General features: G+C 35.6%; 1 protein-coding gene across 1 annotated transcript; it reads left to right on the forward strand.

Moving 5' to 3' along the window:
• The first annotated feature begins 7,874 nt into the window (after positions 1-7,874).
• Positions 7,875-8,954, forward strand: LOC121798819. The gene is made up of 2 exons (XM_042198022.1): positions 7,875-8,160; positions 8,335-8,954. Exons 1-2 carry the CDS (start codon positions 7,998-8,000, stop codon positions 8,796-8,798), a joined length of 627 nt encoding a protein of 208 aa, XP_042053956.1. The 5' UTR covers positions 7,875-7,997; the 3' UTR covers positions 8,799-8,954.
• Positions 8,955-12,952: the final 3,998 nt, after the last annotated feature.

The following is a 12,952-nucleotide window of genomic DNA, read 5'->3' on the forward strand; positions in this document are numbered from 1 at the left end:
CCATTCTTAAAAAATGTGAGCTGTTTTACAGCTCTTGTTTCAAAAGTATTGCTTGACGTAAGAGCTATGTCCATGCAGGAAATTTGGTCGCAACTTTATCACTAAGGTCTCGTTTTGGAAGTTTGATTGGGATTTTACCATGCTAATTAATACTCCTACTTGACATAAATTATTTAGTTTTGTGTGAATAAACTAGTAATATGCAGGGATAGGAGCCAAGAAATTATAGTTGGAGGGACAAAAATATTAATATACTAATAAATAAATTATAAAAATAGTATTATTAGGGTGTAAGGGCAATTTGGCAAATAGTGTGAATTTACATAAAAATAGTACATTAGCTCTGTCCCGCTAATATGAGTGGGTATTTGATATATTTAGATAAATAAATATTTAAATTTTATGTTGCTATATTAGTTTGTGTTTAAGTTTAAATTATAATTGTATCAAAATACCTTTAATAAATCTCAATTAAAATGAAATATGAAAGTTTTAAGGGCAATAAGATAATTAAAGTTAGATATATGAGAATGTTAAATAACACTTAGATAATGGCAGTTGGTTGTACATATACTTTATTGTGCTGTAACACCCGTATAATTCAAATTTCAATATGGGAACATTGTTGGATATATAACAAAACATTTGAAAATTTGTACGGAGTAATAAATTTCTAGAGGGAACGCATCATTCTTGGATACATGGCATAGCGTGTAAATTGAAAAAATAAATATCTAGAGAGAACGTAGAAAAACATCATAACCACATACTCCGTGCATCATTAACTCTGGCTCGGATTCAGGCCACAAATCCTCTCCACGTCATCATTCCCCTAAATTTGAGTCCCAGGTCACAATTCCTCTAACCCTTCAAGCCTCATCCCAGACCACGACTATTAAATTGCACTATTCACAACTTCAACCTATTTTATTTGTAAAAATTAAAAACGTTGAACAATTATAACATGATAAATTTATTTTTAATTCAAAAATAATAAATTATAAACTAAAATATTAAATTAGAACATCAAAAAAATTACTCTTCTTCCTCTTCCTCTTCCTCTCACCCCTCTTCATCCTTCTTCAAAATGGAAAAAAAATGCAAAAAATATGAGAAAATTGGGGATCCGTCGCCCCTCTTCTTCCTCTTCCAAATGCAAAAAAAATCAGAAATTGAGGCTCCGTCGCCCTCTTCTTCCTCTTCCTCTTCCTCTCCCTCTCCCCCTCCCCCTCCTTCATCTTCCAAATGCAAAAGAAACCAGAAATTGATGCCCGGGACCGGAAAAAGCTCACCTCCAACGCCGGCTAGGCCGGACCTCGGGACGCGACTGCATCACCAGGACCGTCCCAGGCCGGAAATTGGGGAGGTTTAACGCGCGGGCTGGGACCCGGGTGCGGTCCTGCCCGCGACGTTAACGATACTCTTAGGCCGCATATCATATTTATCATTGTCTCCATATAGTTAATATAAATTTTGACACTCTAAAGAACATCTATTAAACTATTACCATGTATGTTAATTTTATTTGAAATCGATGGATTAGTCCAAATAAACTTAGATAATAAAATTGATTGACCAAAATTAAATATCGAGAATTGAAAATAGCATGTTCCCAATATGACTGAGTCGAATATTATGAATAAGCCCGATTAACTAAAACTTTGCTCATCACTTGACTATAAATTCCATTATAGTATAATATTAGAATTGTATTCTTACATAAAGAAAAAGTTGTAGTAATATTAAAGATATTTTTATTAAATTTGATTGTCGCTTGCTCTCTAAATTACACATCGACCATATTCTGTTCTCCTCCACTCATCAACAACGTCGTCGATCGAAGAGCTCATTATCAAATTCTAGGAGTAAGCATAAACATTAAAGAATAATGGAGTTTATAATTGGTCTGCACTCCCAGCTTAATAAATTAAATATCGTTTTCGTATAGCGATATTAACACGAATGTTACCATGAAAACGATTTATACCAAGATGAGAGATTTAAATAGGCTTCTTTGACTAACCGCTTTAACAACTTTTCAAGGGAGCAAATCTTCTTTCTATGTTCACTAAGAGCATCTCCAATAGAAATAGCCCAACCATAGCCTAGCCACAAACTCCTCCTGCCACATCAGCAACACTAAAAACTCCTCCTGCCATATCATCAGGACAAGCTATAGCCTAGCCATAGGCTGGCCACAATAAACAAAATTATAAAATTAAATAATTAACAATCACACAAAATACGGAATTAAATTTACGACACAGATACGAGAAAATTCACTAATAATATTAAAATTAAAAAGTACATTAATTCAAAAAAATTACATTAATTCAAAAAAAATCTAACGACGTGCAGTTCTCTGCGCTCACAACTCTTCAATTAAAACAAGTGGTGCGAATGAAAATGACGTGCAAATTGTTGGATATTTTAGTGTAATTGGATTAACTTGATTGATCAATATGATCATAATGAGACATCAAATAAGTTGGAAGTGCGGAGTGTACACTTATTTGAATTCGTTATGATTAGACGGGGTTCAGGGCAGCGCCCCCGAGTAGCGGGGTCCAAGGGGCAGTGCCCTTGGCTGGGGTCGAGGAAACGTAATTTTCGAAAGTTGAAGGACTAATTTGCAATAATTTAAAAATGAAGAGACGCGACTCTTCGTCTTCAGCCTCTTCTTATGATCGATTTCTGGTTCAAAGTTGAGATCGAAATATAGACATACAGATCGCGTATGCATAGTGTTTCGAAAAATAATAAAAAAAATTTGAGCTGGCCGATCGCTCGCCGATCGGGAGCTTGCAATGGCGGCCAGCGCCTGAAAATCGGCATGCGCTCGCCAATTTGCCGCTCGCCGCCTGCAATTGTTCGGCGAGCGGACCGGCCAGTGCCGGGAATCGGCTAGCCGGCCCGCTAGTCGCCATTATGGATGCTCTAACGTGTACAGATGTCACAAAATGGGGACAAAATTGAAGTACAAATGCAAATTCATCAAGTTATGGATTTTTCAATTGTGATACGCGTAAAATTTGTCGCATTATAGATATTTATATTGGTATGTGAATAAATGTTGTTATGGATGGACCTAGAAAAAAGATCAATTCTTGTTGTTAATTTGTTGTGGAGTTACTTGTATGAATTGAATTTACCTGCTCCCCACTCCCCATTTTCTTCTGCCCGAGTATTTGATTTTATTAAAAAGAAATAAGAAAATCAATTGATTGTTAAATGCTCAAATCTTCAAAATCAATCATTATAATTTGATGAATTAATTGAGCGGCTTAAGCTATTACGTACTATAAGAGGATAATTGTTAATTACAAATTACAATCATTGTGAATGTGATTATATAAAGGAAATCGCATATATACTTTTTAGGTCACAATTTTTTTGTTTGAAATATTTTATGTGAACATATAGAAAAAATAATAATTGTCTTAGGGGTATATTTATAATTCAATTTACCATACAATAATTATGAATGATATATATATAGAAGTGATCAAGGTATAACTAATTTTAAGTGTATAACTAGAGAATAAATCTTAGCCACACAAATAAATACAACAAATATTATTTATTTTAATAATGTAAAATAGGCCAAGGGTATTTTTGGAAATCGCATTATGAAATTCATAAGCTCATACACGATTCATTTCCTTCCCGATTCATTTCCTTCCAGATTGAGATTGTCGATGTTCTGCTCCTCGACTAGGGATTTGGACGAAGAGGATTCGGGCTTGATTTGGAGATGTCGGTGTTCGAATTTGGGTCTGATGAGGAAGATTTTGTATCCTTACTCTGGTGATCTTGCTGCAGCTGCTTCTTGATGAGGGCTTTGGCTTCGGATTCCCGCTTCTCTTCCTCGCGCAGCCGCTGGAGTCGCTTCTGCTCGATTTCGGAACGCTTGAAAAACTTCTTTCCGCCGACGTCCAGCTCCAGACTCTGCCGTTTCTTCAGCAATTCCTGCTTAAGAATGTCCATAGTCTCGATTCAATTATCGGGAAGATTGGTTCGATTTAAGAGAGCGTAAGTGAACTTAGGATTGGTCGGCAGGCCAACGGCGGCGTCGATGGGGGCGGGCACTGCCTAGGTCGATGGGTGCAGCGACGGGGAAGGCGATGAACAACACAGACAAATACAGAGAAATACTCACCTCGAACATAAAATGGCTTCAGATTATTTTCTACTCACCTCAACCAGATCTACGAATGAAGTATACGCATTTCAGTATTTTACAATACCGCAAAATCGAGAAAAATCGGCATAAAAACCATATATTTGAGGTCAGCACGAAAAAAAATGGCAAATTGGAGTTAGCCGTTGTTAAGCACTTGTGAATTGCAGATTCGCAAGATTATGAAGATGAAACTAAAAAAAAATTGGACAAATTCAGAGGAATCGGGCAAAAACTAGCTTAATTATTCAGCAAAGGCAAATGGATTTCGATACCTTCCAATTCATAACTCTGAAACACATCACTATAACCATGTTTTTACTTCACTCATGTAACAAAATACATCACTATAACAAAATATCACAGAAACATCACTCTAACCTTGAAACACATCACTATAACCATGTTTTTACTTCACTGATGTTAACAAAATATATCACTATAGCAAAAAATTAAAGAAACATCACTCTAACCCTGGAACACATCACTATAACCATGGTTTTACTTCAGTGATGTTAACAAAATACATCACTATAGCAAAAAATCAAAGAAACATCGCTCTAACCGTGGAACACATCACTATAACCATGCTTTTACTTCACTGATGTTAACAAAATATATCACTATAGCAAAAAATCAAAGAAACATCACTCTAACCCTGGAACACATCACTATAACCATGTTTTTACTTCACTGATGTTAACAAAATACATCACTATAGCAAAAAATCAAAGAAACATCACTCTAACCCTGGAACACATCACTATAACCATGTTTTTACTTCACTGATGTTAACAAAATACATCACTATAGCAAAATATCACAGAAACATCACTCTAACCGTGGAACACATCATTATAACCATGTTTTTACTTCATTAATGTTAACAAAATACATCACTATAACAAAAAAATCAAAGAAACATTACTATAACCACAGAATACTTGGTGTATACAGCCGGAACCTCCGGTTGTATAAGTCACATTACACGAAAATATTGTAGATTAAAATAAAAAATAGTAGAAATCCCTCTCCTAAAATCACTCTCAAATCTCGACACTCCCACCAATCTCTCAGCCACCAAACCATCCACCCTCCGTGCCCCGCCTCCCCTGGCGTCGCCCTACCCTCTCCCACGAGCGCGCTGTCGTAGTACACCTCCGTGGCCACCTCGTGGAACTTGAACGACACCGCATTGGGGTTCTTGATCGAGACGCCGGCCACCAGCTTCGGGTTGTTGTTGTTGGATAACGAATTGAGGCCGTCGATTTTGACCGAGATGATCTCGAGCGATGGATGCTTCACGTGGAAGATCGTGAGCATGAGAATGAGTGTTGTGACGGCTAGGATTAGGAGAAGCGCGGCAGAGCAGCCACAACACTTGAGGCACCGGTGGCGGTGGTGTGATATGAACTCCGGTGGAAAAGGGCTGAGCTTGGAGTTGGCGGGGATGGCCGGGGCGAGCGGCTTCTCTTGCTCTCTTCTTTCCGCCATAGATGAAGAAAATTTACGTAACCTAATTTTTTCTGTGCAATGACCATTATACCCCCGCCTTGTTATTGTGAAGTAAATTAGTGATAGATGGAACTAATTTCTCATTTAAATTTGAAAATCACATGTATTAATACTAGCCCTTGATTTTGTGGCTGTGAATTGTTCTCTAGTTATGTGCTTAATGGGCACTTGCCCTATATCACTACTCAGTCTAAGGTTAAGTTCAATCGACATTTAAAACTTCTGTTTATTTACATTTTGAAAAAAATTCAAAGATTGTAGTTTTGTACTGATAATTCAATTTTTAAAATTAAGATTTTTTTAAATTTTAATTTATTTAGTACTTCCTCTGTCCCATTGAATATAATCCATTTCTCTTTTTGGTTAGTCACAACTTAGGTGACTCATTACAAAAAATTGAAACACTTTTATTTATAATTTATTTTTTTTCTCTTATTTTATTATCTCCACTTAACACGTAAAATAAAATTGTATAAAATCTAGTATCGCTAAAGGAAATAATCATCTTTATAGGACTAAGGGAGTACGATTTTTTAAATTTGGCATAGTCCAAATTTCATTGGCTTACCACTCGTTCTCCGGAGTTTAATGTAAAATCAAAATGTATTATTGGACAGCTTTTGATAGTTGCTTTTCAATGTTACTCATAATGATTCTCACTTAAATTCAGTTGTCATAAACTCAATATTTTCCTATTTAAAATTGAAATTTAGATGTATACACAGTCCATGTACTGTAGAGAACCTTCTAATAATATACTATTTGAATTTCACATCTGGATGTTGATAACTAAGTCATTAGCCTATAAATTTTGTATTAATTCTAAATTACAAGATATTGTAAATGAAGTTTTTTATTAATAAAAAAATTCATGTATTTTTATATAAAAAAAAGAGTTGCTTAAAATTCACAATTTGCAAGTATAATTTGTATACTTGTAGTCAATTAATTCATGAAAATAAGACTTTTCAATTTTAGTCAAAGAAAATTTAACTACTGACTTATATTCTGTTATTGAGAAGACTGAAACAATTTTTGGGATCCATATGCAATTTGACAAATGTCCAGCGTTGTAAACAAAATCTCGTCCATATTCAATTATTTATTTTCTTTCTAAAATCATTCTAATTAAATAGTCGTTTTTGTGTAATTTCACCCCACTACCCCAGTGCTAAATCCGACGTCATTTTCCAAAAGCCAGTCGGATATTTCTCATTGGTTATCAAACAGTATAATAAATTAATAAAAAAGATGGCATGCAATTTGACAATTTGTTATTTCGAAATCGAATTTTATTCTTGTGAATTGCATATTTTTCTAAAGGAAAAATAAAAAGAAAAAAGCGAAGAAACGAAATCATCTAATTTATCAAGACAGTTGTTGATGGGGGCCATCAAATTTTCCTGTCAAACAATTCGGTCTTCATCATCTGGGACCTTCTATGGAAATTTATCAGAAATGGTGTGTGTCATAACTCGTATATATAATATAGAGGATGCATTTATATACTCCATCAGTATAAATTATGTTTACTCTTCTTTCTTTTCTTAGGTAATTTACTTTTGGATATTGGTATTAAATTTCAATGTTAGATACTCCACATATTGTTGTAGGATATTGTACTAAATTTCAAATTTAGATAGGTGTATTAGCTATGCTATGCTTGATTTTATGTAAATAAATTGGTATGAAAGAGCTGGTGGTGTACAATTTATAAAAGGCATATTATTAAAAGTAAATAGAGTAGTATAAAAAAATTAGCAGGCGTACAAGGTGTGGGGAAGTATGTCTTTTAAGTCATTATAATATTCATTTTGTTGTGGTCCATGTGGAATCATTTTTCATATCCGAAATTCTTGGATAAAGTCCTGTTTGATATAGAGCGTTACAATTTGCATTCAGCGTTATTCTAAAAAAAGTGAAAATGCAAAAAGTTCTCAAAAATACCACTCATCTTAAATCTTAATAACAGTAGGAATATCTATCGTGAAATTTCTCTATTTTCCAATAATCTCTGAATAACTTTTAATCAATATTTGTCATTCAACAAAATAAAAAACTGTGTCATACTACAAATAATAACACTCTCACTCATATTATAGATATTAGAAAATTAAAATACTCCGGATTCAATAAGATACGTATAAAAATAGGAGCGAGAAAACTCTATATATAGGTGTTCAATATTTGGTAGCTTCCATAGGTTTGCCACTCCTCCTTTCTTCTTGTTCACATTCTGTCTCTCATCACCTCCACCCACAAGCAGACAATACCCATAGAAATCCCCCACAACACCACAACTATGGTTGGATCTTCACTTCCTTCTCACAATCTCACTCCCAAATCCATCAAGTTTCTATGTAGCTATGGCGGACGGATTCTCCCCCGTCACTCCGACGGAAAACTCCGTTATCACGGCGGCCAAACTCGCGTCCTCTCCGTTGATAGCTCTATTTCTTTTTCCGGTGAGCAATTCATCAACGATTTGTATATATGCTTATAATTGGTGAATTTTCAGTAAATTGTTAAATATAATTGGTGAAGCTATAACTATAATTGTGATTGTGTAGCACATGTAGCATGAGTGTTTCAGATTTAGGTTTTATTTGGGGAAAATTCTAATATGAATCAAATTACAGAGTTGTTGGTGAAGATGGGAGAGATGTGTGGATCATCGGTGAGTTTGAGGTGCCAATTGCCCGCGGATGATCTGGACGCTTTGATATCGGTAACCTCCGATGAGGATCTAACCAATCTCATCGAGGAATACGATCGGTCGTCGTCCTTGAAGATCAGAGCCTTCCTCTCCGCCCCCAAATCCACCAAAAAGGTGTCTCCGCCTACCTCCTTCAGCAGCCATGCGTCGACGCCGAAATCTGCCTTCGGTATGTACACCGGGGGCGGAGGTTTACCTCCTAGGTGCCCGATCTCCGGCGGTAGGCAGTTCAAACGGATCTCGTCAAAGCCGCCGGCGTATCCGATTATCGTGGGCCAGAGAGTTAGCGGAAAAATTCCTCATCAATTCGTTTATCAGTATCAGATTGGGCAGGGAAATGGTTGCCGCGTCAGTCGCCTCATTCACAACGGCAACCACTGGCAATAGCCGGAAATATTGAATTAGAAAGCTATGGTAAAAATGTAAATTTGATGGTGTATGATACATAGATAGTATATGATCAAGTCTAGGGGATCCTATTTTTACTTATCCCCGATCTTCTTGCCTATTAATGAAAATTTTATGTCCAGTTTTGTTGTTCAACTCTGTAACGTTAGACTTGAACCCAAAATACATTACCATTCTACTAATTCACACACACTATATACTCTTATTTCATAGTAGTAAAAATGTGTTTTTGCATTAATACGGTTTTGTATCGAAATAAACAATTAATCCACCCTACTTTAATACCCACAATCATATTAATTTCTATTGAGCACGAGTTTTAATACATGATTGGTAAAGTAAAAAAGAGCTAAAAGGAAAAAAGTATTTAAAATATTATTAGTTGAGAATGAGTTCTATCTCATTATAGTTATGATACAAATTAAAAAAAAAAGAGTGTATGCACTTGGGATATAAGAAGAAGCAGTAGTATTATTTATTGATGTTTTCTTTTCCATCATTATATATAAAAAAATTCCCTAACTGAATGGATCTTATTTATTGATGTTTTCTTTTCCATCATTATATATAAAAAAATTCCCTAACTGAATGGATCTTACTGTCATGATATTTGAATCCCTGGAACATGGGTGCCTCTCTCAATCTTTGTCCTCAAATTTAATGCAACGACAAAATTATTTATTGATGATATTGAAATTGGGAATCATGGCTAGCTATGATTGGTTGTTTGTAATATTAAGAAATTAGTAGCTGCAGCTGAAATTTGAGAGATATGAAACCACAGTTTGATTGGATTATTTGAAAGAGGCCATGCTGCAATTGAAATGAAATTGGAACTAATAATGGACGTGGCCACCCTAAGGCACCAATAAATTCAAGGCATTGAAATTGAGAAGGAAATTCAGTGCTTGATGATGTGTGTGTCATCAACCATGACGGCTGATTCGCACCGATTAATTACTTTACTAGTACTACTATATCTAGGTAACAAGGATTCTACACATACGATGATAAAATAATATTCCTTTCCATGTAAAGATAAGAGAATCTACATAAATAATCTAGTTGACAAAATAATACTAATAATAAGATTAAAGAAGAAAGAAGAAGACTAAATGATAGTGAATATATAATCGTAGTTGTTTTTTTAACATCTGACCATGATCATTAAATATCAATGCATCAAGATCACATTTTGGAGTCTTTAAACATATGCTATACTTATTGGTCGTAAAATAAATTTTAAAAAGCTTTAATTTTTTATCCTCCCACTCTACTCCCCATTATCTCTAATCCGAAAAAAACATCTAATCTTAAACTACTTACCCATGTTGTTTATTTATTTGGAAATCGATGGATTAGTCAAAAAACTTAGATACAAATTGATTGACCAAAATTAAATCGCGGAATTGAAAAAGCATGTTCCCATATCGACTGATCCCGAATATTATGAACTAAGCCCGATTAACTAAAATTGCTCATATTACTATAAAGTCCCATTATAGTATAATATTGAGAATTCTGCTATTCTTACATAAAGACATAAGTACTGTAGTACTATTAAAGATATTTTACTTAAATTTGATATCTGTCGGCTTGCTCTCTACATTACCACATCCGACCATAGACTGCATTCTCCTCCACTCATCAACAACGTCGTCTATCGCAGACGCTCATTATCAATTCTTAAGGAGAAGCATAAACACTTAAAGAATAATGGAGTTTATAATTGGTCTGCCTCCCGCTTAATTAAATTAAATACTCGCTCTTTCGCTCCTAGCGACTATAACACCAATGTTACCCACTAAAAGCGATGTATACCAAGATGAGAATTTAAATACGGCTTCTTTCGACTAACCGCTTTAACAACTGTTCCAAGGGAGCAAATCTTCTTTCTATGTTCACTAAGAGCATCTCCAATAGAAATAGCCCAACCATAGCCTAGCCACAAACTCCTCCTGCCACATCAGCAACACTAAAACTCCTCCTCCGCCATATCATCAGGACAAGCTATAGCCTAGCCATAGGCTGGCCACAATAAACAAAATTATAAAATTAAATAATTAACAATCACACAAAATACGGAATTAAATTTACGACACAGATACGAGAAAATTCACTAATAATATTAAAATTAAAAAGTACATTAATTCAAAAAAATTACATTAATTCAAAAAAAATCTAACGACGTGCAGTTCTCTGCGCTCACAACTCTTCAATAACATAAAACAAGTGGTGCGAATGAAAATGACGTGCAAATTGGTTGGATATTTTAGTGTAATTGGATTAACTTGATTTATCAATATGATCATAATGAGACATCAATAAGTTGGAAGTGCGGAGTGTACACTTATTTGAATCGTTATGATTAGACGGGGTTCAGGGCAGCGCCCCCGAGTAGAGCGGGTGGTCCAAGGGGCAGTGCCCTTGGCTGGGGTCCGAGGAACGTAATTTTCGAAAGTTGAAGGACTAATTTGCAATATTTAAAATGAAGAGACGCGACTCTTCGTCTTCAGCCTCTTCTTTATGATCGATTTCTGGTTCAAAGTTGAGATCGAAATATAGACATACAGATCGCGTATGCATAGTGTTTCGAAAAATAATAAAAAAAAATTGAGCTGGCCGATCGCTCGCCGATCGGGAGCTTGCAATGGCCCCAGCGCCTGAAAATCGGCATGCGCTCAAATCCGCAATTTGCCGCTCGCCGCCTGCAATTGTTCGGCGAGCGTGACCGGCCAGTGCCCGCGGGAATCGGCTACGCCCAGCTCCGTAGTCGCCATTATGGAATGCTCATTAAATAGTCCCAAATGTGTACAGATGTCACACAAATTGGGACAAAATTGAAGTACAAATGCAAATTCATCAAGTTATGGATTTTTCAATTGTGATACGCGTAAAATTTGTCGCATTATAGATATTTATATTGGTATGTGAATAAATGTTGTTATGGATGGACCTAGAAAAAAGATCAATTCTTGTTGTTAATTTGTTGTGGAGTTACTTGTATGAATTGAATTTACCTGCTCCCCACTCCCCATTTTCTTCTGCCCGAGTATTTGATTTTATTAAAAAGAAATAAGAAAATCAATTGATTGTTAAATGCTCAAATCTTCAAAATCAATCATTATAATTTGATGAATTAATTGAGCGGCTTAAGCTATTACGTACTATAAGAGGATAATTGTTAATTACAAATTACAATCATTGTGAATGTGATTATATAAAGGAAATCGCATATATACTTTTTAGGTCACAATTTTTTTGTTTGAAATATTTTATGTGAACATATAGAAAAAATAATAATTGTCTTAGGGGTATATTTATAATTCAATTTACCATACAATAATTATGAATGATATATATATAGAAGTGATCAAGGTATAACTAATTTTAAGTGTATAACTAGAGAATAAATCTTAGCCACACAAATAAATACAACAAATATTATTTATTTTAATAATGTAAAATAGGCCAAGGGTATTTTTGGAAATCGCATTATGAAATTCATAAGCTCATACACGATTCATTTCCTTCCCGATTCATTTCCTTCCAGATTGAGATTGTCGATGTTCTGCTCCTCGACTAGGGATTTGGACGAAGAGGATTCGGGCTTGATTTGGAGATGTCGGTGTTCGAATTTGGGTCTGATGAGGAAGATTTTGTATCCTTACTCTGGTGATCTTGCTGCAGCTGCTTCTTGATGAGGGCTTTGGCTTCGGATTCCCGCTTCTCTTCCTCGCGCAGCCGCTGGAGTCGCTTCTGCTCGATTTCGGAACGCTTGAAAAACTTCTTTCCGCCGACGTCCAGCTCCAGACTCTGCCGTTTCTTCAGCAATTCCTGCTTAAGAATGTCCATAGTCTCGATTCAATTATCGGGAAGATTGGTTCGATTTAAGAGAGCGTAAGTGAACTTAGGATTGGTCGGCAGGCCAACGGCGGCGTCGATGGGGGCGGGCACTGCCTAGGTCGATGGGTGCAGCGACGGGGAAGGCGATGAACAACACAGACAAATACAGAGAAATACTCACCTCGAACATAAAATGGCTTCAGATTATTTTCTACTCACCTCAACCAGATCTACGAATGAAGTATACGCATTTCAGTATTTTACAATACCGCAAAATCGAGAAAAAT

This window comes from Salvia splendens, chromosome 4, assembly GCF_004379255.2.
Source record: "Salvia splendens isolate huo1 chromosome 4, SspV2, whole genome shotgun sequence".
Lineage (NCBI taxonomy): Eukaryota > Viridiplantae > Streptophyta > Magnoliopsida > Lamiales > Lamiaceae > Salvia > Salvia splendens.